We start from the raw sequence: 26,991 nt of genomic DNA, 5'->3' as shown, positions 1-26,991 counted from the left end.
CATGTCATGTCAGTCAGTTAGTAATTCTAGTCCATTTAGTTATTCTAGATCATTTCTTTGTAAGAAGCATAGTGCATAATAAAAAATCTAAAAGATAGTATAAATGAGACATTTCCTTAACTAACTTAATCATAAGAAAAAAATTAAATGAACAACCTTACAAAAATAAATGAAATCCCACCCAAAACAAAAATGTGAAAGACTGCCAAGTTCGATAATATGGGAATGCTTCGCCTATAAAAGAAGTGAGATCTGAATAAGTACCAAGTTCCATACACATACCTCAGTTAAAAATAGTTACTTTTTAATAATGTTACTTGGCAAGTTTTAATAGAAAATTAAATACTTGATTCATTGCGTTTAGTAGGTGTGTGAAAACTTGCCAAGTAACATCATTAAAAAGTAACTATTTTTAACTGAGGTATGTGTATGGAACTTGGTACTTATTCAGATCTCACTTCTTTTATAGGCGAAGCATTCCCATATTATCGAACTTGGCAGTCTTTCACATTTTTGTTTTGGGTGGGTATTATGTTCATTGGTGCATAGGGTTAAGCTTTCACCAATAAATCGACAAATTGAATAGACAAGGGGATATACTAGAAACTATCACGGATTCATTGACTCACTGTCGCATAATGATAATAATATACTACTTAACATAAGGAAACTAATTAAAACGCTGGAAGTAAATTATAAACATCAAGTCTATTTAAATAAAGATGCCAGCAAACCAATAATGTTACCAAGTCGTAAAATCTTTATTAGATGTTTGAACGTCGACGACATATTTAAGATAACAGTCCACCACTAGATCACTTTCAAATGAGTTTAGAAGTTCAATATGCACCGCAACTATGTACACACCTATTATGTTGGAACTTAGTCTTAAAGATATCCACTTTTCTTATATAAACTCTACTTAAATAAACGTTTGATTTATGTCGAAGCTGGGCGTGGTCTAGTCTTATTAACGTTTAATCCCATCAAAATCATGAAATGTAAGAAAAAGCCAAGTCTCTCTGCGCAATTCTTCCATCGTAAAAAGTTCTGTGATCACATAGAAGCCAAGTCCTGTTCAACTTGATTCTATTTCAATAGTTTTGTTCACATTACAATATTAGTGACTTGGCCATTAAGCACTGCCATGCCCCTGATAAGGAACGTAAGTAAGGGCTACTTTTGAGTTTTTTGGCTACTAGTACAGACATTTATTAACTTGTAGTTCCTACTATAAACAGAAACTCCTTCGTAGAATCTACATGGCATCACTTAGCTTCGTAGAAAGTACGTTTATTGGAACTTAATATTGATTGATAACGACATCGACCTAATTAAAGCATAGGGAGCAGTTTTATACAATCGACCCGTTATGATGTAAGATTGTGATACAATACCAATTAGGGTTGCGGTACACCGAATTGAAAATGTTCTAGGAAGTTTGCACTTTGTGTGAAACTTAGCTCTTCTAAAACTAAAAGTTCCTTTACAATGACTAAGTGATCATTGTTCTTTAATTAAATAGACTAACTTTACAATGTAATTCATCAGTTAAAATAGTTTATTCATTAAGCTTTTTAAGCTGTCGTTTCAGAAATTGAGATCAACCATTTCAGACCCAAATTCACCAACAACAGAAATGTCAGTTCCTTAAAACACCTTGTTACTATGAATTTTCACGTCCAAACAAAGTTATTAAAAAAAATCGGACATTTATGTTGTTGGTGAACTTGGGCATTGCTTACAGTATACTAATAACATTAGTACCTGTATATCCAGCGGTCCCGCTCCTTCCGCGAGGCACAGGCGAAGTAGCGCGGCGCTCTGCTCTCGGCACTGAGCGCGAAGCAATGTGGCCTGCCCAGCACCGACGAGTGGAGAGAACGGATTTCTACCTGAAAACGTTGAGGATAAAGGTTAATATTATGATATGATTTCGCATAAAGTTAGATTTTAGTCGCTATTGATATCGATTAGTTAAATATGTTCGAACAAGACGGAATGGCATTTTAAAATTAGCTGTTCGTAAAAGCAGTTGAACTGTTGTGCAATCGAGCGTGAACCATGATAAGGGAACATCAAAGAACAAAAGGAGAAGTTTTATTTTACCTCATAACTGTACACTGTCAACTATTATTGAGCTATCTCAGATGGCTTAGCATAGTTTCGGTCTAAAACTTATCTCTAAATTCAGAATATTAGAGAGAATTCACAAAGCTTGCAAGTGCTTTGAGCTGAAACTACGGCTGGTATGCTATTAACTAACAAAGCCGCCACTAGAATAGTTGAACACACCACTAAAATCTAAAGAGACCTCAACGTTTGTGCGTAAATGCATGAGTCCACCACACGAGAAAATTTACCTACGGCCTAAGATATTAACGAGAAATAAGACTTAAATGACGCATTGAAAAACATCTATAACGAAAAAAAAAACCGCCTTTGGTTTTCCTTACAAAATTAATTAAGCTGTAGGTACTCAATTTATAATTACATTATTCAAGAGGGTTCCCGAAGGCACATCCTTGATTGCTCATTAAGGTTTGTGAAACCCATGCTACATAAAAATTGTGCTCGGAATCGATAAAATAAATGTTTTTATTCCAATGGTACACAGATTGTCGAAGGAGGTCCCATTTGTCTTTCTACGTAAAAGCAACTCTACATACAATTACTTAAATGAATACGCACTTGATTAGGTGGTCCCAAATCCATAGTGGAGACGGCGGGTGAGTGTGCAGACAGGAGGCTTTCGTGAGATCTGAAACAAACAGATTTGATTACCGTCAGAGCTGTGCACTTCAAAGGGATTATCCGAGTGCGGTTTATCGGCGGATCCCGTCTCCATTTCAACATTTACAGAGGGAACTTAAAAGTAAATTGTAAATAGAAAGGTATTCCCTAAGGACTTTCTGGCAAAAAAGTAATGATATTGATACAGAGGAGGCATTGAGGAAAAACAATCTGAGGCAAATTAATTGCAACAGGATAATGGTTCAAAATGGAGGTTGCCTTTTGCTATCGTTAGAGTTGAGATCAGAGTTCCCTATTTCAGCGCTCCCTTTGAAACCATTTACACTAATAAAGCAGCCCAATCCAGGAAGTGTTATTCCTCGGTAGTTAACGCCCTGCTTTGTTTACGTATAAAAGTTTACATTACGTGAGCACCGCCGTCTGTTGGATGAAAGCTTCAATAATCTCTGGTCCATTACAGGGCAATTACTGGGCGTTAATTGGCCGCCACAAGTTTCACTATTTAATTAGGTCTCGATAAAGTTGTCGTGTTTGCGTTGGGAGGGAAGTAATTAAGAACATTTGGTAAATAGCCCTGGGGCAGACGGGGCGGGGCGACACTCCTACACGCTGAAATACGACACCATACAACCTGGGTAACGTTTTACAGTCACGACATATTGCTAAATACACTTGACATTTGTTTTATGGACTCATTTACACCGGGATATACGGCAAGCCTTGTGTTTGGCTTTATGAGCTGCGTTTGCCATCCAATTTGCTGACCATTAAAGTGAGAAACACGTCATTGCCACGAGAACGCAGTACTTAAGAACTAATATTCCTAGGCACAAAGCTATGGCTAAGTACACGTTAAAGTTACAGCATATCTATGCAAAACTTTCATAACCGAGGCCATAATGGATGAACATTGAGAATGCCAAACGAATCTTTGTTATTAAGAACTTAACCGTCTAGAAATTATGATGATATTATGAGCTACGATTTGGCAATAAACATTTAGGGCCTGTGTTTACGACCACTATTTCGGCGGAAGTGCAATTGTTATTAGTAAGTTATGGAGTGAGAAGAGGGGTACTTCGTATAACAACGAATATTTTATTTGTGTCATAAACCAAGTTATTGTTGTTGCCAATAAGTTTTCTCATAATACACTGCAATAGCATTTTATAGACACCTATAAACTGAGTAGACGCAGGGATCAATGAACAATAACAGATGTTCGGTGAGAAAATGAAATGAATGAAATATTGCTGAGAATACTTTCTTCAGAGAAATAAAGGATCACGCTGCCGTGATTTCGTTCAATTTATCAGGACTTGAAATAATGTTGCGGTTTGTGTTTTTTGACATTTTGCTCTAAATCAAGGGATTTTGTTGCATTGTGTCATATTTTCATATCTTTCATCCATAAAATTCATTCATTTCATGTAATATCTTCAGGAAAATATTGATAGGTCTGGATTTGTATCGACTGTTCCTTTTGAGGCATCAGCTTTTTTAAATCAGGTAGGTAGGTACCTACTGTACACAATATAGTTTGCAGATTTCTGTTATCAAAATGCTTGTAGTACTGACCTCGATGTCCGTAAGGCATGTGTAGGCGGGTGTGTAGGTACGGCGGCCAGGGCACGTTCCCTCTCGAGCTTGGTCGCCGACTTGGTCCTCTTGAGGGGGTTGCTCCTAAACGATCGCTTCGAGAAGAAGAAGGACGCGAGGCGGGAGGGACTGTGCTGCGCCTGAGCACCGGGCACCGGCGTGCTTGGTGCCGATCCCCGGCGACATGCCTTTTCATATGATGTGTCTGGAAAGAAAAATATCGAATATAAGAAACTGTTGATCACACATTTATTTGAGGGTTGAGAGAGAATAATTTTGTCTCAAAATCAAATAAATTGAACGTTACCAACGCAACCGAGTAATTCATAAAAAATATACAGCCTCATATCCGTTTGATCAAACAACACAATTGACACTGATTTAGCGTCAACCTTGCAAGAAAATTACTAGAACTATGCTGGCATTGCTCGTGTAATGTTCATGAGGTTTCATATTACCTACCATTACAGATAGATATGTAATATGATATCGGCTACATACTACCATGCCATGTACGGCGTGGTTTCCGGCGGAAGTTGCGCGCACGCCGCCCGTGACCGCTGCGCATGCGTCGGCAAATGTATGACAAAAAGTTTTGAGCAACATATTATTATGTTGCCCGCGTCCTAAATATGTATTAAACATTCAGCCTTTGTTTTGTCTAGCGCCTTATTAGATTGGTTCTGTTTACGATTCGTCTCGTGCTGTCTGTTATACCAAATTGGCTAATCATTTTACTTTAATCCTAATTAAAACATTTTGTTGAAAAACAATTTGTGCCATTTCCACGTCACCTAGTCACCTCCTACATCGATATCGATATACATATATTTTAAGACAAATGTGTTGTATAGAAACTTATTTCGATTGCAAATGTCACAACTCTATTATTTAGGAAAACAATAGAAAGCTAACAGGCCACGATGTCAACGACACGACGGCGACGTGTGAAGCAACAGATGTTCCTTCGAAGCCATTATCGATATTACATCGGTTTATGTATCGCACGGCCGCTGTTACTTTACTACCTAACCTTAGGGGACATCTACACGGTGCAAGTAGCTTGCGCAAGTTGAGGCACATGCACAAGTTACGTGCATTGAAAAAACGTGCGGGTTCAGCGATTCGCGCATGTAATAAAGCAAAATACCCACCCGCGTGCTTTTGTCAGTTGTCACTTGCGCATGTTAACTTGCTCCAGCTACATGCACCGTGTAGACGCACCCTTACTTCTCGTACAAACTCTATTGCTAGCAACATTACCATACGACAAAGTGGAACATGCTGTAGCTAATAAGTTGCAAGCCAAGCGTAAAGTCGTCACAGAAAAATACGTAACCTTAGCACGTAATACAATAAAATGGCACCAGTCATCACTTTAATAGCTGTCTGGAGGTCTTTGGCGCGTTTTTAAATATTATAATTATTTACTAAACATGCATAAATCATGTATGTAAGATTTTTCTTGTATTTGTTAAAAAATGTTGAAGCATTTTTCTCTTTTCTTCAATATTCATTTGAACGAAGGGAACATTAATTTGTGGATCGAGGTATCGTAGACCCTTATGATTCGATTCTAATATGATTTTTATTCAAACAGAAATTAGGTTATTAATAGCTACGTCGTTGTAGAAAATTGACCGAGTATTTCAAAATTACAGTTTCATTTAGAGTAGGCAGGTACTAGTCAATGTGTACATCCGTTTGTACACGAAGGGACGTCCATTTTTCCTCAGTCAATTTAGTAGCAATTATTTAAAAAGGGTCCGCAGTGCACACTGCGCAATCATTATGCGTCGATAAGGCGACGATAACCGACCACGAGGAAGTGCAACGCTACGATAGCGACGGTACATTAGCAACGCTTACATTTTTATACATTTGTGTAACTTTTGTGTATACAGACTTTAAATGGGCACAGATAAAGTGGAATGCTGTACCAACAAAAACACCGCAGTGTAATTAGGCAGTGAACTAATTTAAACTTCAACTCATTAAGAATACAATGTACAGAGATAGTATTTTTTCTCGGACTGTAATTGGTATTTATTAATACCATAATCAATGTACAAACCAAGAAGTAATAAATGGAAAAAAATATATAGCGAGACAAAACATTACTAATTCATAAATTGCACACAACTCGAGGTAAACATATTACAAACCACAAATATAAACCTTATCTAAATGCATTACAGTTTAATATTAAACATGGGAAACACTCAACGCATTTGTAGCAATCCTTTGATATTAATAGGAAGATGACACAAGGGGAATGTACGACGGAGTACCATGGGATTCCATACAATCTTTTTATGTCTCACCTACATACATACAGGTACTGAAGGAAAAACTTCAACACAGACGTGATTTACGTGCTACTATAGTTTTCTTTTACCATCGTCTTTGTTTGGTCTATTATTAGGTTCTCATACGTACAGGAAATAATATTTGTAATTTAGTATGATATTTTTACACACAATAGAAGTCAAACAATTGTATCATTTGTATCATAATCGTATTTTCCTTTATCTAGTTTGTTAACCTTGGAACAATTAAAATTCTGTTACATTAATTTTTTATTTATTCTTTTGGTTTCTGTTCTATTTGTAACTATAAATCACGTGGCCAACGATTACGAAGTACGATTTGAATAAACCATTGTTTATAACAACAGTCACTTAGACATAATGGCTTCGAATAACAAGATGACTTCCACTTTTCGTAATTCCAACTTTAAGACATGATGTATCGTTCGCTAAAGACCTTCGCTACGGATCCTGGCTGTGTAATTAGAGAGCATTGTCTGACGTTATGAACAGTCGGCTACATACACTGTTGGGATAGTTTCAAAGTGTTAAGTCATCCATATTTAGTACTCACTTAGTATAAAGGGCTTTCAAACGCTTTCTCCTCTCAAGTGTCTGGTATTGTTCGCTAAGTGCTCCTGTCGGCACGGTGGGAATGATCGATCGATAGGAAAGGTATACCTACCCCATGTAATCTTTTATTTCTAGGATATGTAACTCAATCATCCTAACTGTACCGAGTAATTGAAAGGTGTGGGGATTTCTGTACTAGCATAAAAATTCGCGTAAAAAATTTAAAACAATGAAAAAATAGGACAATAACTATTGTATATAAATACATATATAAATCACAGAATAGCAAAATCTTTAAGTATTTTATTTAATAACTGCCAAGACTCTGACAATCGTGAATTGCTTTTAAGTGACTCATAACTTATTATAATGTAATCGTTACTAATTTATTTTAGAAAGGATCTCGGTTGTTCACTCAATGTTAGTTATTATTTGACGACCAATGTCAAGCAACCGCACGCCTCCATATTTCACTTTAGGCACGAATTAAAACGGCCTGTTTCAATTATTATAAGCTAGGGTATGATCTCCTAGCCTTAATCAGAAATAAAACGTCAATTCGTATCACAATAACTTCTTGTATTCACTTTTAAAACACAATTTAATATCAATCGTAAGAAAACATAGTTTATCAGTCCACGAAGGAAGCGCATGGGCAGTGTTGCCAGATGATGATCTAGCATTCTCCCCAAATCTCACCCAAAATCCCCCCAAAATGTAAGTATTTTGAGAAAAAACCCTCCGTAATTAGAAAAATATTTATTTAAATACAACCATTTATAATAATTTAGCAATTTTGCTTCCATGACTGGATCAGCATCCTTACTTGCGTCGTCGGCTGCAGTTCCATACATTTTCTCCGAGTTAAATCTCTTGAGCATCTTTGAAGTTACTTTAAAATTAACACATTCTTCCGGCATTGAATGTCTTACTCTCAAAATAGATTAGGCCATGTTGATGGCTAATCTGTTTCTCAGTATGTCTCTAATAATCGCAACTTGCGAGAAAGCTTTTTCCACAACCGCGTTAGAAAGAAAAAGGCAACGACAAAATTCCTAAGGCCAATTTGCTTACATGTCCGTAAGTTTTATCACCAAAACTGCATTTTTGAAGCCATATGCCATATGTGTATGTTTTTGTGCGTGGTTCTATGGTGCGTTCAAATTAAGTAGTGAGTAATTTGGTCGCGTTCAGTCATAAAACTTTTTCGAAAAATCCTCCAACTCCCTCCAAGCCAATTTTTAATCCCCCCGCTGATCCCCCCAAAGGATTTGTCCCCCCAAAAAATCCCCCGCGGGTAAAAAATACCCCCAAATTTGGAGGGAATCCCCCCAATCTGGCAACACTGCGCATGGGAAGCGCGCGCTCTAACTGTCAAAATCTCTTTTTAGTGTTGTCCTCACAGTAGAGGTAGTGTTGTCCGTATAAAACTAAAATGATTTAGTATACTTAGGTAAATATAGTATAGTTCCTTAATGTATGAAAAGAGAATATAACATACAGAACAACACAGGATAATATTAGTCTAACATTCGGCCATTCTGACCACTAAGTTTGTCCTCAAACTTCTCAAAGTCAAAGTCAAATCATTTATTTCATTTAGGCCTTTACAAGCACTTATGGACGTCAAAATTATAACTATGTTTGATTCTAGTTGCCCATTCCAAAAGTAGCTTCCTATGGAGAAGAACGGGCAAGAAACTCCATGGTTACTCTTTTTAAAAATAATATAGTATTACAATTTGTATGTATTGATACATACAGTAAAAGCATGCGAAGATCATGTAGAATAGCAAAGACAAATGAGAGTAAAGTGACAATTAAAATGCTACATGGTGTTCACATTTACAAATTGGTTTATATTTTGGTACAAAGTTAAAGGTCAAAGTCAAGAGGTTATTCGCCAGCAAGAATTCATGACTGTGCCACCTTTACAGAGCTGCGTTCCTAGGACTGCCTCGAGGCCTTCACTCTTACTGGAGCCATCCACGCCTTCCAGCCAATCTAAACTCACGACATCTGCATTTGACCCCTCACCGCAAAGCCAAGAGGATGTCCACCAACAAGGCTTCACGATCGTGCCAACCTTCCAGAGTCGTATCTTTAACTAGGACGGACTGCATCGTGGCCTTCACTCCAACTGGAGCCATCCACGCCTTCCAGCCAATCTCAACTCACGACATCTGCATTTGACCCCTCACCGCAAAGCCAAGAGGATGTCCACCAACAAGGCTTCACGATCGTGCCAACCTTCCAGAGTCGTATCTTTAACTAGGACGGACTGCATCGTGGCCTTCACTCCAACTGGAGCCATCCACGCCTTCCAGCCAATCTCAACTCACGACATCTGCATTTGACCCCTCACCGCAAAGCCAAGAGGATGTCCACCAACAAGGCTTCACGATCGTGCCAACCTTCCAGAGTCGTATCTTTAACTAGGACGGACTGCATCGTGGCCTTCACTCCAACTGGAGCCATCCACGCCTTCCAGCCAATCTCAACTCACGACATCTGCATTTGACCCCTCACCGCAAAGCCAAGAGGATGTCCACCAACAAGGCTTCACGATCGTGCCAACCTTCCAGAGTCGTATCTTTAACTAGGACTGCATCGTGGCCTTCACTCCAACTGGAGCCATCCACGCCTTCCAGCCAATCTCAACTCACGACATCTGCATTTGACCCCTCACCGCAAAGCCAAGAGGATGTCCACCAACAAGGCTTCACGATCGTGCCAACCTTCCAGAGTCGTATCTTTAACTAGGACGGACTGCATCGTGGCCTTCACTCCAACTGGAGCCATCCACGCCTTCCAGCCAATCTCAACTCACGACATCTGCATTTGACCCTCACCACAAAGCCAAGAGGATGTCCACCAACAAGGCTTCACGATCGTGCCAACCTTCCAGAGTCGTATCTTTAACTAGGACGGACTGCATCGTGGCCTTCACTCCAACTGGAGCCATCCACGCCTTCCAGCCAATCTCAACTCACGACATCTGCATTTGACCCCTCACCGCAAAGCCAAGAGGATGTCCACCAACAAGGCTTCACGATCGTGCCAACCTTCCAGAGTCGTATCTTTAACTAGGACGGACTGCATCGTGGCCTTCACTCCAACTGGAGCCATCCACGCCTTCCAGCCAATCTCAACTCACGACATCTGCATTTGACCCCTCACCGCAAAGCCAAGAGGATGTCCACCAACAAGGCTTCACGATCGTGCCAACCTTCCAGAGTCGTATCTTTAACTAGGACTGCATCGTGGCCTTCACTCCAACTGGAGCCATCCACGCCTTCCAGCCATCTCTAACTATGACTGCATCGTGGCCTTCACTCCAACTGGAGCCATCCACGCCTTCCAGCCATCTCTAACTATGACTGCATCGTGGCCTTCACTCCAACTGGAGCCATCCACGCCTTCCAGCCATGCTAACAAATCGTCAACAATATAATTGCATAAACTCTCACTACGATAAACAATTTCTGCGAATATTTTCATTTCATTTCATTTTGAATCCAAACTGTGACTTGTGTACATTGCCATTTTAACAAATTGGCAACCATATACTTGTACAAATTCTTACTACGGTAAACAACTTCACGTCTAGTATTTGGACTTGTATACTTTATCAAAACATTCAAGTTTAACAGAGTAAGTTAATCTTACTATCACTGTGACGGCAGCGAGGAATTCACTCCTATTTGGAGCTATCTACGCCTTCTAGTCATGTTAACAAATTGACATCAAGATCCTTCTATCAAGTCTCTCTACTTATGTACCTTATCAATACATTCAAATTTAACCATGACAAGTCAACATCAACATATTGGCATCTATATACTTATATATTTTCCTATTTAAATAATCGACTTGTTTTATATCCAGTCTCTGGATTTATATTCTTTATAAATACATTCCAATTCAACCATTTCAAGCCAACATCAACATATTGATATCTATATACTTATATAATTTCCTATTTCAATAATCGACTTGTTTTATATCCAGTCTTTGGATTTATTTCTTTATAAATACATTCAAATTCAACCATTACAAGTAAACATCAACATATTGGCATCTATATACTTATATCATATCCTATTTCAATAATCAACTTTATTTATATCCAGTCTCTGGATCTATATTCTTTATAAATACATTCAAATTCAACCATTTCAAGTCAACATCAACATATTGGCATCTATATACTTATGTCATTTCCTATTTCAATAATCGACATGTTTTATATCCAGTCTCTGGATTTATATTCTTTATAAATACATTCCAATTCAACCATTTCAAGCCAACATCAACATATTGATATCTATATACTTATATAATTTCCTATTTCAATAATCGACTTGTTTTATATCCAGTCTTTGGATTTATTTCTTTATAAATACATTCAAATTCAACCATTACAAGTAAACATCAACATATTGGCATCTATATACTTATATCATATCCTATTTCAATAATCAACTTTATTTATATCCAGTCTCTGGATCTATATTCTTTATAAATACATTCAAATTCAACCATTTCAAGTCAACATCAACATATTGGCATCTATATACTTATGTCATTTCCTATTTCAATAATCGACATGTTTTATATCCAGTCTCTGGATTTATTTCTTTATAAATACATTCAAATTCAACGATTACAAGTCAACATCAACATTTTGACATCAATATACTTTTATCATTCACCATTAAATAAACAATTCTCTATATCCAGTCTCCGGACTTATGTAGGTACCTTACCAATACATTCAAATTCAAGCAATACAAGTCAAAATCAACATATTGACATGAATTCATTTATATAGTTCCCCATCAAATAAACAATTCCTTATATCCAGTCTCGGTTCTTATCTTACACATACTTTATCAATACATTCAAATTTCAATATTACAAGTCAATATGAACATATCGACGACAACATACTTATATCATCAATCATTAAATAAAGAATCCTATGTATCCAGTCTCTGGATTTGTGTACCTCATTCAAATTCAAGCAGTACAAGTCAACATCACCATATTGGCATCAAAATACTTATATCATTTCTCATTTCAATAGAAAACTTCTATTATACAAAGTCTCTGAACTTATGTTCCTTATTAACACATTAAAATTTATCACTATCATAATTCAAAGTGCAAATCAGTATTTACACATTGCTTCTGCTTATATAATTCTCATTACAGTAAACAACTTCTTTCTATCCAGTACCTGGACTACTGTACATTAACAATACAATATACAATTTCTTAATATCCAGCCTTAGATTCATAAACTGCATCACTACACTTGTATTGATCTTCAATACAATATACAATTGCTTAATATCCTGTCTTATTTTATATACTTCACAATTACACTTTATTGGCACAATATATACAATTTATTTTTTAAGGACTTAGTTTCGAAGAATTGAGAGCTATGAGAAATATACACAGCTTTTTAAGTAGGTATGTGTCAATGAAGATCTCTATAAATATTGATTAATAATATTATCACAAGCGGCTCCTTACACAAAACCGTCCTTACACAATTCCTTCCGTGTATTAAATTCAGAATCATAAATGACTCGTAATTGTCAATATCCTCAAACTGGACAATATACAAATCTCTCAATTTATTACATCTTCTATCTCTGACTACAATATATATGTATACATATTTTATCTCGTTTAGTATCCATTAATCATCAATATGATCAAAGTAGCTAATACAAATTCTTTAGTCAGTTTCTCTGCCCATCTCTTATTTATATTCGTTATCTCACAACTAGTACAATATATCTTGTCTATTCAATACTCAATTCTTTATTAGCATTCCAGTCGCTAGTTTTTAATAATTAACAACATAATAAAATGAGAAATGTACAAGTAATTACATTTTTCTCTGTCCATCTCTCATTTGTATTAGAGCAATGCCTATGGTTGAACTAAATCAATACATGTCTTCTATTATTATTATTTAACAACACAATCAAACTCAATCAGACCACTACAAGTTACAATTGTTACAACATTACAATTGTTTCTGTTAATCCCTTATTGTAGTGGTTAAAATATATAAATACATAATATCCATTTTCTTCCTCGAGTCGTTTGTTTTCAGCAACAAACAATAGAACCAGCTAAAACAGTACATAGTGCATACCTTCCAACCTATGAACTTATCAAAAGTTTATTTATGTAGTCTTATTTCAATAATTCAACAATACAACCAAACTGAATTAGTATGAATCTTTCAATTCATTTCACATCTCAATACAGAGGCTCGTAAGAATTAATAACAGATAATCAAGGTAAAAATTGTACAAATCTTTAATTTATTCATTCAATTTTCTTCGTCTGGTATTGTTTTATTAATTAACAATTCATTAAAATCACTACACTTCTCAATTTAAGCTTTTCTTTTTAGTTAATACCATTTAATCAAATTATAACTCTACAAGTTGTGAAGCGTGAGTGGAAAAGCTTTCTGCTCCTTCGGAACTATATCCCTGATGAGGGATACGAAAGCAGAATTGAAGGTGGTGCCTTAGAAACAATTTTAATACAAACAAAGTGACAACAAAGTACCCCTGAGCCTAGTTTAACTCATGGTTCTTTATTTATGGTGCCTTAAAGTATTGCCTTCTTTAGCTGTGCCCTAACAGGGCCTATAATGGTACCTACTTAGTTTTAAGCCTCTTCAACATTTATTGTAACATTATGGAATGCAAATAAATATATATGAATATAAACATAACCAGATGTCATCATCTTTAAATATAAGTTCCAATCACCATATAAATTGTTCTTTATCAGTCAGTTTTTTTTTTTCAATTAATGGTTCAAAACTAATAAATACTAAGCAATGCTCTTTCTTAGTTGTTGACTGTAAAACGCTTGTGGTTGTACTTACTGACTTGTTAAAGATGTTGTTGACACCCCACTGAATTCACTCCTCTGATCCTCCACAATCTTGGTTCCTATTTCATAAGTGGTCAGAATAGACTCACAACATCAATCAAGAAAATCATCATAAACTGTACATGTAATTTTCTGTGAGAGAAGGTCTAACATACAATATGTGCTGAAATTTAGTCTCAGAATAAAATGTCTTACCTCCCAGGAAATTACAAGATTTCCTGTCATAAAGAGAGTATAGAGAGAAATGTTAACTCATATCGTTACCATCCATAAAAGTTCAGGTTCAGTTTATTTATAATAATCTATATGTTTTACTGAGTGCCCTGGTATGCATTCAACTTTTTAATGGGCTAGGACAAATTACTTATTAATTGCCTAGTCTTTTATTCTTTAACTGTCTCACATACTTCTTTTTCAGTATGGTATAGTGTATTCTGATGGTATAGCTCCTGTGTAGTATCAGACAATTTTATGTATAACTAATGTTGTTTTGTTCCAACTCAAACTTATCTCTTATTGACCCAATTGCCATATTCATTTATTAAGTTAATAATATATAGACTGCTTTCGATTCAGATTTCAAAGCCGAAATTTCTTTATTTTGTATTTATTTGATTCTAGTATACATATCTTTAAGCACTTGGGTTATTTTTAATGGTTGAGAAAACTGGTCTCAGCATCAAGTGGTGGATTCCAAATTAAAATGAAATCTTTCAAAAAGAACATATCTGATCTGGCTACTCAGATTACTGACACTACTGAGTTATATTTTCTTCTGATTAATTGACACTACTGATTTATATTTATTTATTATGCTTCAGTCTGTAAAATCCTTTAAGTAAATAATATTTACTACAATTGCTGCATCTTTACTGTGATTAAACTATCCTTAATGTGTTACAGTCCTATAATGTACCTGTTAGCTGTAATATCATCCAACATTCAGATAGAATAAGCAGTTTAACTTTTCTAGGTGAGGCAATTTACAGTTAATAATATGGAAAAGATCATTTAAAAGATTACCATTTTATAATTTTCACTTTAGATACTCTTTAAAATAATAACAAGCAATGATATTTGCTTGGAATGAAGTTTTACTTAACAATGATGTATGCTATTGGCAGTACCAAGATATTGGTAAAACATACTTACTGTCTGAAACATACTGGCTTGAAGCATTTAGTTTCATAGTTACTTTATTAATAAAAACCAGTTTAGTGTTTATAGTACTTTAAAGTATTTGATTATCCATTATTAATACCTGTTATCACCGCTTTGGATGTACATAGAATAGTCAAGAGCTGTGTCGCACGGTTTTTGTTGGTTGTCAATTAACCACTTTATTTTCTACCTCTATTTGTAAGTGATTATGATTATTTCAATTTTAATTATTGTAATATTGGCTTTATATCATGAATATCCTATTGTTATATCCTATTTACTTATTTTTATAGGTACTTCCTTTGTCTATTTCAGTAATGTATGTAAATAATGCATTAACACCAAATCGTTTGGCCATCATCCCCATGAACTATGCAATTAGCTTTACTTGCTTTATTTACTCTTTTCTCATGAATATTTTATGTATTCAATGTGTAGCAAAAATAACACCATACATAATTACTCAGGATATAAATGTTTACCTCAGAGTATCTGTCATGTTCCCAGCTGGTTTATGGATGTCTAATGAAATATATTGTTGTACATTTACTCACCTTAAAAATGTATGCATCAAATGGATCAATAGCAAACTCTGTTCACATCCATGTAAAACTGCACTTATGTGCTAAATTATATTTTGAATGGCACCCATTATGTACAACAAAATATCTATAACCTAGAGAAAACTCAGTACCGAAGCTCTGAAATGTCAGCTCAAATAGTTTTAGTATATAGAGCTAAATGTTTCTGGTTTTATATTTGTATGCCATGACAAGTGGCAAACATGTTTTAAGCACATACCTTTAATAATTGTATTATCCTACATGCATGCACCTGCGTGTGTATGCATGTATACACATGTTTGGGCAATTAAATGATTGTTTTCTATTCCATGGATTAATTGGAATGAGAAAAAAAAATATTAATGCTTATACCTGATTGTCCAATGTCTCGGGTACCTGTTGCATCGCGGCGGAGAAGGTGTCTAATCGCCATCAGGCGTAGTGTGTGTCAAGCAGTAATCTACACACAAGAATCTTGTCTGGTCGTCGTCATTATAGGCTCCACAAGTTGTTGACCATGTCGCTTTGTTTTCCTTGAGTAGATAAGTCCTTGATACATTATTGCGGTTGAGCAATCAGTGCTGTGGTCATCTCGTCTTCGTTTAAGTGTTTCGCATAGTGTGGCGTGATCATTAATTTTTGTATTCGGAGCATTCGCGCCCCATTGGTAATTAGGCGTTTTCTGTTCTTCCCGCTTCTGATATAAGCTAGGGTATGATCTCCTAGCCTTAATCAGAAATAAAACGTCAATTCGTATCACAATAACTTCTTGTATTCACTTTTAAAACACAATTTAATATCAATCGTAAGAAAACATAGTTTATCAGTCCACGAAGGAAGCGCATGGGAAGCGCGCGCTCTAACTGTCAAAATCTCTTTTTAGTGTTGTCCTCACAGTAGAGGTAGTGTTGTCCGTATAAAACTAAAATGATTTAGTATACTTAGGTAAATATAGTATAGTTCCTTAATGTATGAAAAGAGAATATAACATACAGAACAACACAGGATAATATTAGTCTAACATTATGGTATAAGTTATGGTCAACGAATAGCGCCGATGGGAAGTAAATTACAATTTACTCAAGGTTAGAATAAATTATGGTGCTTGTGAAGCAATATCTTACCAGAATGTACAGCTACATCGTCATCCACATCAAGGTACGCTCGCCGTAAACTCATAGGACTGTTGGCCATTTGAGCTTCGTTCTTCTTGATTAGGGCGCATATAACTTCCGATTCGCCTCCATTACTATCTACAAAGTTATCATAATTTTCAGTCAAGTCCGTCACCACAGCAGCGTGGTCGTCGAGGCCCTCTTCTATGTGTTTTGCAGTTATACTCCGCAGTAAAGAGTTACTTCGTGACAATTTTGTGCTTCGAGATCTTCGAATAAAATTCAGTCCGGTCATTTTTCCAGGACTTTTATTAGGACTATCTGGAGTGACAGTTATCCTTGGTGTTCTAAATATAGACGTAGAACTACTGCTGCCCCTAATAGGCGATGGCACATTAAGATTTTGTGGTAATGTCTTTGATTTCTCTTTCGCAGGAGATAAAAGTTTTGGTGAGTCAGGTATCAACGACAAATTGGAATTCATTATTGAAGTTTTGGATGGTATTTTACTTCCAATATTTGTAGTGGAAGTATTAAGTTTGTTGGATGAAACCGACCCGCCAATCGGTGAAAATATCCGGTCGTAACGAGGTTCACACGATGTCGTGCTTCGTAATCTCGGCTTGGTATTTTTCATGAGAGTGCTTTGGGCGACGAGTCTTGGACTCGTCAAATCTCGGTGACCCAATCTTGTCAGCGCCTCGTTAGAGCTCGCCGTGGATGACAAAGGCCGACGAAATCGTCTTTCTGGACTAAACGCGCTCATGTCACTTTCACTTTCCGTAAAGGATGAATCACCGCGAGATGGGATTCGCAATCTGCCGCTGTCTGACGCATTCCGCCTTTTAGTTTTTGTCGAGATGCTATCTATATTTTGCCCAGATATTAGAGCTTCTTTTTCTTCTGGCGTCAAGGGCAGATAGTTGTCGAAGCTCTCAAACAATGGCACATAGAAGACGGAGCGTCGTCGCGCCGGCTCGTCGCCGACGTCGCCGGCGCTCTGCGACAGCGCGCTCGACATGCTGTCGGCGCTCTCGCGGCGACGCGGCGGATGCACGCTGCGTTAACGCCTATTGGCCTCCACTAATTTCTCTCGCCGCATCGCCGCCGCCATTCGCTTCACTGTTCCTCTTCTCGTAATCCTTTTTCTGTATTCATTTCACACTTTGCAAGTGTTAATTGAAACCCAAGTGCACTTTGATTACTCACTGATTTAGGTCACTTGAAATAACTCGTTCTACAAAACCAAGATAATATGAATGTTGGAGTATTGTAAGACCGTTCAAACTCATGATGATTGTATTGTTAGGACTATTGTGAAACTGAGGAACCGAAAGTGTTTCACGGCATTGGTGATAAGGTAACTGATTCATAAGTAGGTGAGGTACCTACATGCATGTATACAAGTATTGATCGAAGTAACACTGTTTTGTTTTATCAACCTGCGATAAGATTATGCACTAACACTAACCAATGAAAATGTCGTATCGAATCAATGGAAAGAGGCCAAACCAATGTCACACTTGTACATATGAATTAGATACATATTAGTAACAAGTGGTTAAAACTGAGTACTGGTACAATTTTCATTAACAAAGGTATATTAATTGAAGCTTTGAGTACCTCTTTGTTAATTAATAAAAATTACCATAAAACGAAACATAATAACGTACATGGATAACGCAAACTTAACATATTAATTAAAAACAGTGATGGACAAGTAACGTATTCCGATGAAAGCGCAATTCCCCATAACGTGACATAAAAATAATGATATGGACGGCCGTTAGCGCGTGTGCGAAAATAGGAATATTATTAGGGCAACATGTGTGTTCGTTTGTGTTTGTGCTGAGGAGTGGTGGGTGTCGTGCGAATATATTTAGAGCCGCCCTAGCACATACGAACTCGCAATTAGCTTACGACATACGAATCAGTTTAATTTAATTAACGCACGCGTGTGTACAGAACATTTTGTTTCTGCGCGCGCAACTCTAGGACTATGATTTATGCGAACTCCTTTTACTCGCAATAACTTTTAGGTGGTCGCGTCGCTTTTCATTATGAAATTCCGGGGTAAGCTCATTTCCGCGTAGCTGGAGTGCATAAAATGTCTTAATGCACAAGTTTGCTACTCTAATCTGAGGAACTTTTATAGCATTTGCTAGATGACAGTTTTGTGCAGCTGTTAATTTAATCTTAGACACTACTACTTCTTTTATTACTTGGTTTCTACCTCACGTAGGTTTCAGTAGATTTTACTTCGAAGGTAATTTGTTCAATCATTGTTACGAGTTGTTAACAGCTTCTAGCATAACGGCGCTGAAGCAATCTGGAATACTTTGCATACCTTCACTCAACTGCATACGAAATTACATCAAACAGTAAACAAAATTTAACGTAAGCGAGAAAGAGCCATAATTTTGTAATGTAGAGAAATATTAAAAACATGGCCATAATTGTTCCCCATACGAGCCTGTTCAAGTTCGTTGTCCCGTGTTCAAAGAAACGCAAAATAAAATACCGGATGTCGTGAACACAGGCGAGGAGCGAATGAGATCGAAGCTTGAGATCGCACGACGAAAGCGAAGTTTGCGGAACGAATGCAAGCACCACTCGTCCACAATGTAGTAACCAGCTTACTGAATAAAACGAGTTTACTATCCACGCGATTATCTACGCTGATGTAACAATTAAAAAACAAGAGTAGCTATCGGCTCTTATAGCTTCCCATCTAGTGATGCTTCATTGAGAGTATTCGTATTTAAGTTGCTGGCTTCGTAATAAAGCTCGTAATGATTTATTGATGCAACTTGACATGTGTGCTCATTATAACGTATAATTATGTACTACGTTTTGAGTACCTATCCCCACAATTTCCTCACATGATATTTTGAGTTAGGCTTATGAGACATCCCTCACGTTCGTTGTATAAAATACTTTGCATTCAACACATCTCAAAGGGATTTCCTAAAGCGTTACGTAGAAACAGACCTAAACAAACACGCGGACGGTTCCCAGATTTAATATTCGAAATATCTCGATAATTTCATCTGAGCGACAGACGGGAGGCGACGACAAAGAACGGCCAATGCCAGAGCGTAATCTAAATTTCACAATCAAAAGGTCTATTTATCAGCAGATTAAGTGGTTTAGATAGTGATTTTCTATCAAGAAGATATGTAGTGTAAAAATAGTTGTACTTTAAAGATTTGCCTTTAACCAACGTAACTTTATAGATCTATATTAAAATGTTGTTCGTTTACTTTTTATCGACAAATCAGTGTTTAGCAAGCCTTTTAAAATCTTTCGATGACCTCAACATAAAAGGCGATACCGACATAATTATTGGTCATTTTACCTTAGCAATGTAAACTATTCGTAAAACGCTACCAAGTCCACATAAAACTATGTAAAATAAAATAAAAATAAACAGTGAGGAATGGAAATATGAGCCTTCGCTGAAAGTGGTCGACCGGTGGCGTGACTAACGCGCGGACAATCATGATTCAAGGCAGCGCGGGCGCAGGGCTGCGCAACTTTGTAGCTATGAGTGTCCCTCGGTCTTTCAACTCGGAGGAAAGTGGAATATCTGCTATGCAAAACTAGAATACTACGATAATTACTATGCGTCGAGTAGCTGAGTCTATCTTATTTTAAGATTTCGAGCTGTTGTTAACATTCAATAAGTATTTGCTTGCAAACTTTAACAATATTGTTGTTACTGAATAATACATTTTAGAACTTCGACATCTATAACACAAAATAAACAAAGTAACAACATCACAACAAACCAACTCAAAATAAATACTTAATCATAATTTCTAACACGCGGAGTTCACCAAGTGTGAAATATGGATACGAAAATAAAACGTCCAAGATGGCCGCCGGGGCATTTTTCTCACGCAGTCCTCGCGAATTATACAACACGCAACTTAGCTAAGCAATTTGCTCGTCACTTGTGTGAAGGAATAACGAATACGTATTCCTTTTTTATCAAAATCCTTATGGGAACATTGTAGGACTAACCGTTGTAAGTAATTTGTTGGTCATTACCGATACAAAACACATTAAGGGCTGTAAAGGTCATGTTACTATTGTATCAGGGGGCAGGAGTCGATGCCAATTGGCTGGACTATGTCCATTACGGAACAGAAAATAGACGCTGATCCTAGAACAATGTTAACTGCCATTTTTGAATGAATCAACTAGCATTTGAAAATACATAAATAAATTCAAAAGTACAGGTAATAAAGAATTGTTCATCATAACAAATAAATACAAAATTAATTGTAGCTATTTCTGAAATAACAAATTGCGAGGTAATTCCTGGAAGCGAACAGACTAATTAATAATTTTCCTTAATTGACTTCTACAAATATTATCTTAATTGGAACGGTATTTTTATCCTCAAAGATATTGATCCTAGTAAATATTGTGGAATACTGAGACTTTTTCAAATTTCAATGGTAGCTAAATATTTATATTAGATGATTGCTGCATGATTATTTGGAGGATAGACTAGATTCTATAAAAGGTAGTTTTAATTGAGCTAGATTTTGATTCTAGCAAGATAAATGACTTATTAATCTGTGACTTGTCTATGGATTTGACCGGTTGATAGTTCATGCCAATTGCTACGAAGATATATGAGTGAGTTAATTCGTGATTCAGTATTGGCTTTAACAACTAGGGTTCAATTAGATTGTAACAACATTCAGGCTTATAAGTTTACTCTATTAAATCATTACTGTTAATAAATACTAGCTACTTCACGCAGTGTCCCTTTCAAATGCAGAAGAAGCAAAAAGCTTGATTGATCTTTAAAATACGTGAGTTTCAAACGACCAATGTTCTGAAAAGAATCTGTAAAATTGTCTTGATATATGTGGTGAGCACATTTGTGACAATGATTAGTGTTGGCCGGCACCGACGCATGGATAAAGCGGTTGCAAAAGTTTGCTCTGGGCTTTCGCAAGCTATCCGACCGCATGCTCTGCGAATGCAACGAATACCATAAAACCACAGAACCGTTACTTTTGCGCAATCAAAACATTATATTCTTTGAGAGCATGTGATACTAAACTATGGTCACAGATGAGATAACATTACGAGTGGTTACGGCGAGAATAGAAGCCGAAAAACGACTTTTGCAATTATATAAGTAGTTGTTTAACGTTCGTGTTTTGATTAACTTTTTCTTTTAGAACTGAGTACTTATTCTAAGCACTAATCAAGTATTTACCTGCAATATAGTCTTATAATATTTTATTCGTCCATATAAGGGTGCTCTATAAAATAAATTGCAGCTGTTATTGTAATTTGCAGCAATCATTAGTCCAAACGCCAACAATTCATTATTCATGCAAATTATACAGCTTCGAATTAACTGCGCTCGAATTTTTCACAAAGATTTCGCCCAAATGTTCGTGACAGTCTATTACACACAGACATTGCAACACAGAATCGTTATGATAGATTTTATGGCCTGGCAATATAAATCTTCGTTGCTATAAATTATTTCTGTGTAGAAGGCAAGTCGATAGTGGATTGAACTGTATCAGAATTATGTGAATCGCAGTTATATTCGCAGGCTAAGAATAAAGTGCAGTCCCAAGAAAGCAAGAACACGGAACACAAGCCGGATTTAATTACTGCGTCTAAGTGCACCAGTCCCGGAAGGCGAATGGTGTCAAAACTAGAAATGGTATCCGGTGACAACGGTACCGTATCTGGTAATAGTTCTAATAATCATAACTCAGAGAGAAACAGCAAATACTTTAACACTAACAAATACCGGGAACTCAGTTGTTTTAGAAACACTGGTATACAGAGCTTTTTAGAGGTCTATCTTATCGGTGGATCGCGTATATCAAATCAAACTTCGTTTTATTGACCGTCGACTTCCAATGATCAGCAAAAGCTTCTTACATCATCCAAGCGTAAAAGTCACCTTTCCATTCAAAAGCCTTCTATTTAGACGGCAAGTAAATAAAATCCGGTTTCATCCATAGAAATTATAAACGCAATTATCAATACCATGGAAGGGACTGATGGTTTAATAGTTACTTTGTGAAAGGCACAATCTTTCGAATAAAGTCGCCGCTGCGTTTCTAAGAGACAAATAGTACGGATGCACTTCGAGACCTTCCTGGCCCAGCCGACAACTTTACTACCAATAGATACAGGTTTGTCGACCGGACATCGACGTGTGAGCTTATAGAAGGCAAGGCGTCCGTCGTAGCGATCGAAAGAAAATTCATTTGTACTAACTCGCTTTAAATTATCATTATTATCAATTTCGTATGTCCCAAATAGTCGAAAGTCAACATGTAATGAGTATAATTTGCCATCTAAACCGCAATCAAAGAGAAATTTCTGGTAATTATCATGAAGATGGAAAGACTGTAATAGAAGGGTTAAGTAGCGCGTAACGTCAATAGTAATACCGTTGCTGATCAAAGCAAACTACCTAATTCAGGGGCCGGTTCTCATCTTACGTCCATTTAATGTAGGAAGACGTATAAAGCTATCAATCACATGTTCGCAACGAAAAGGGTCTCCGCTAGTTAATACTTTGCGTCCAAATTCACGTAACACCGATTTATTTTCTAGTAGTACGCGTCTCAGTCGATATTTCCAAATCATCGCTTTCCAACGGAAGAGTCAAAATTTTATTATCCATTACTCAAGTTAATATTAAATTAAGGTCGATTTCTACTCTAATATAGGAAATGCGAGGTTACGTAAGTAGGCAAATGTCATGATGATATTTATTTTCGTTTAAAGCCCTTCTATGAGAACTTCGGATTAGCAATTTGAATTAAACATTATAAATCAACTGCAGCAAACGTAAGCCTCTTTTTCTTTCAAGACATTACCGTCTATTATACCAGAGTTCTAAAGCTATCTAAACTCGTAGAGCATCCAAAGAAATGTTGGAATCAAATAACCATTCAATTGCATTATTTCACAAACTGAAATAAATGCCCAATACAAAGCAATGATTGAGCGAATCGTGGCAACGTAGTACAAAGTCAAAGCTCGATATCAATAACAGAAATAAAGTACAGTTTTGTACTGGGAACGGTTGCCCTGGTCGTAACTCAACTAGACACAAGCTAACTCGAACAAGTTATATGTACAGTGCCAATGCATCAGGCCATCTTCCATCCAGTTTATTGAGGTCAACATGTTACGGTTTTGAAAGACAGTAATGAAAATGAATGGGTTTTTAAGTAGTTTTTCGCGGCGACGTTCCTGAAGTTAGTGCAACGACTTCGTTTCTAATACGAGTTTAAACTTAAACTAATAGTTTATACAGGCATAAAGTGACTTAAGCTCGACAAAACATTGGAACCTCAAGCAACATAATTTATCTTGCTTCAAACTAATGCATGTTCTCATGAAATAAAAACATTTCCCTTAATCACTCCCATAAACGAGCTGTAGAAAACGAAGCAAAAAGCAACGATGGCGTCCCGTTATTTGTGAGTTAAAGACTGTTTCATGAGCGAGGACTTGAACTCGTACATACTCGTACACATGTTAACTTGCCCTCGAGTACAGTTATCTGCGCCAGCCGATATTTCGGAGCCACAGCACAAATATCGCTCGTACACTATTTGTATTGTTGTAATAAACACGAACCGGTTCGACCACTTTCTGTTTATTATAATGCTACGTTTTGCAGCACAAGTGCTTAGTCAAGTTTCAATAGACATTTTCTTTACTGCAGCCGTTTTCTATTTTCGTCAGAAACATTTTTCGGTCCGTGAATAATTTTATTTGCTGATTTAATAAATCGAGAGTAGCTCTTCAAGTTGACAGAACCCAATAAAATATTTGCGCGTCTTTCAAAAGGCGTGCCCAAATGTAATTTACTTTATTAGATTTTCATAAAAGCGCAAGCACCAAAATATTCGCAATATGTGTGATGTGTGTGTCAAATATCAAGGAAGAAATGACGTGACATCACAGCCCCGGGATATAGGGCAGGCGGTGGGTCACGTTAAAAGCTCTTAGTTACAGCGCACCTCGACAAGACTACGGAACGAGGGCAAGAGCGTGACTACCAAGTACCAAGTACAATTTGTACTAACAACACTACCGTTCAAGCTCACCAAATACGTTTTACTGCATGTATGGGAAGAAGCAACGTTTATTATTGCCACGACCAAACAACCGCTTGCATTTCGAAATAACTTAAACGTTAATAACTAAGCATGTCTTTATAGGTAGTTCAATATTGACACCATACATCACCAAGATCTGTTTGCTTAGTAATAACTTCCAACATCCAATACAAATATAGATACGGGAATATGTACACGGAACGGTTCCTAATAATATAATAAGTAATACTGAGAACTGTTCCGAGGAAGTTCAAAGGTGACATGAGCTGGAATTATTGGAGGCGATGCGAACAAAGGTGGCCAAGCAAGGAACATGTTCCGAAGGTAATCACGGTTGCGTTGTGCAATAACGATTTTCTACGCCACGCCAGACGTTGTTTGAACAATGAATGCAGAGACCCAAACATTTACACAGACTTTGTCAAAGATTTCACCAATCTTCCTCAGATTTCGAAACGAGTCATCTAGATTGAAATGCGAAGTTGATTCACGAAACCTGAACAGGAAACTGGATGCAATTTAAAAATTAGTCTATGTTTAAAATTAGTTCGTTTTTGTCATTTTGTGTGGCAAAAGAACTTAAATCTTGGCACGACTGGTATTATTATTTGCGATTAAAAATATAATACTTAGTAAGCAAAAGAAATCTAAATCGAGAGGTAGATGAAATCGTGCCGAGGCTTGGTTGCATAGTAGATAGCCCAACATTCACTGACGCAAGGTCACGATCAGCCAGTATGACGGCACTTAATGTTGCTACTTATTTAAATGCAACAACCTAAGTCTGATTGCAAGCGGGTCGGAATCCGCATAATCACGAATACGACTGGAAAACATGCACACTTATGTAAACACTACGCGACGTAGATACTTTCGGAACTGAATGTTTTGGTACATATTTGGCGAGATAAAGATTTGAAGGCGTTCCTTGATATCTTGAAAAACAATTACCGAATGATAAGATAATTAAAACCAAGAGGTGAAAGAAACCCAAATGGTAATTATATAAGACGGAGAAGAATTTCATTGAAGATGTATTCCATTTCCGCAAGATATTAACTGCCAACGCAAGAAAAGACTGATATAGTTAATAAAAGAGGGTGATGATACAAAAGGGTTGATAGCCGAGAGTAGGACCGAGAAAGTGAAAAGAAGAACATATGCTACGGCCGTTAAATAAAGCGATTAAAGGCCAGGATAATGATGATGAGGACTTTTTTATCCGCTCTCAATCACACCCAAGATAAATTAGAACGGTAGTTCAAAGCTCAATGTCACACAGCACTGTTCATATGTAGAACGGTAGTGTTTTGGCGTTTCTACTGCAAGTCAATTATTTAATTAGTATTGCTCTTGGTTTTTTTTTTTTTGTAAGTATTATGAATTCATTAGGCATAACATATTATAATATCCGTTATCTAAATGAATAATAGAATTTTGTTCAATAATAATAATCACAATCATTACTTTAAATAAATAATTACTTCCTCCGATAATGAGGGCATTTGCTAATGACAATATAATTGCTTCAGTCTTCATGCTCATTTCTTGTACTTATCTCTCGATTATGATAATTAGAAAATCTTTATGCCAGCTGCCATTTGCAGAATGTCGACAAAAAATCTAATTAAGAAAGCCGAATTCTGTCGAGCACTTATCGTTTATAATGGACCAGACAATTTCCCCGTCAATGTTCACTGGATTTTCTTTTAATCTTAAATTCGTTCTGGGTTCGGTATTGAGGAAAGAAAAATAATCAAACTGTAATGTTTCAATTGGAATCAATCGCATCAATGAAAACAATAATTGCAGTGCTCGTAACGGTTCTTCCGGAGTTTAGGCGGTTGGC

At 36.6% G+C, this 26,991-nt stretch overlaps 1 protein-coding gene across 15 annotated transcripts in view; it reads right to left on the bottom strand.

Annotated features, from left to right (window-relative positions):
- The window catches only part of Raskol (raskol), a 168,477-nt gene that overhangs the window by 10,251 nt on the left and 131,235 nt on the right, over positions 1 to 26,991 (bottom strand). For 13 of the 15 annotated variants that reach the window (XM_064034776.1, XM_064034777.1, XM_064034772.1 and 10 more), the window contains 3 exons: positions 4,333 to 4,558; positions 2,692 to 2,761; positions 1,768 to 1,895 (listed from right to left, as the gene is read on the bottom strand). In XM_064034776.1, the coding sequence (XP_063890846.1) occupies positions 1,768 to 1,895; positions 2,692 to 2,761; positions 4,333 to 4,558 (424 nt within the window). Of the gene's footprint in view, positions 1 to 1,767; positions 1,896 to 2,691; positions 2,762 to 4,332; positions 4,559 to 4,660; positions 4,773 to 17,019; positions 18,248 to 26,991 lie in introns of those variants that run through there. The other 2 variants (XM_064034775.1, XM_064034787.1) reach the window with 2 other exon arrangements.

The sequence above is a fragment of the Helicoverpa armigera genome, chromosome 5, assembly GCF_030705265.1.
Source record: "Helicoverpa armigera isolate CAAS_96S chromosome 5, ASM3070526v1, whole genome shotgun sequence".
Lineage (NCBI taxonomy): Eukaryota > Metazoa > Arthropoda > Insecta > Lepidoptera > Noctuidae > Helicoverpa > Helicoverpa armigera.
Note: the sequence above shows the minus strand (reverse complement) of the source record. Positions and strands in the feature narration are given on the sequence as shown.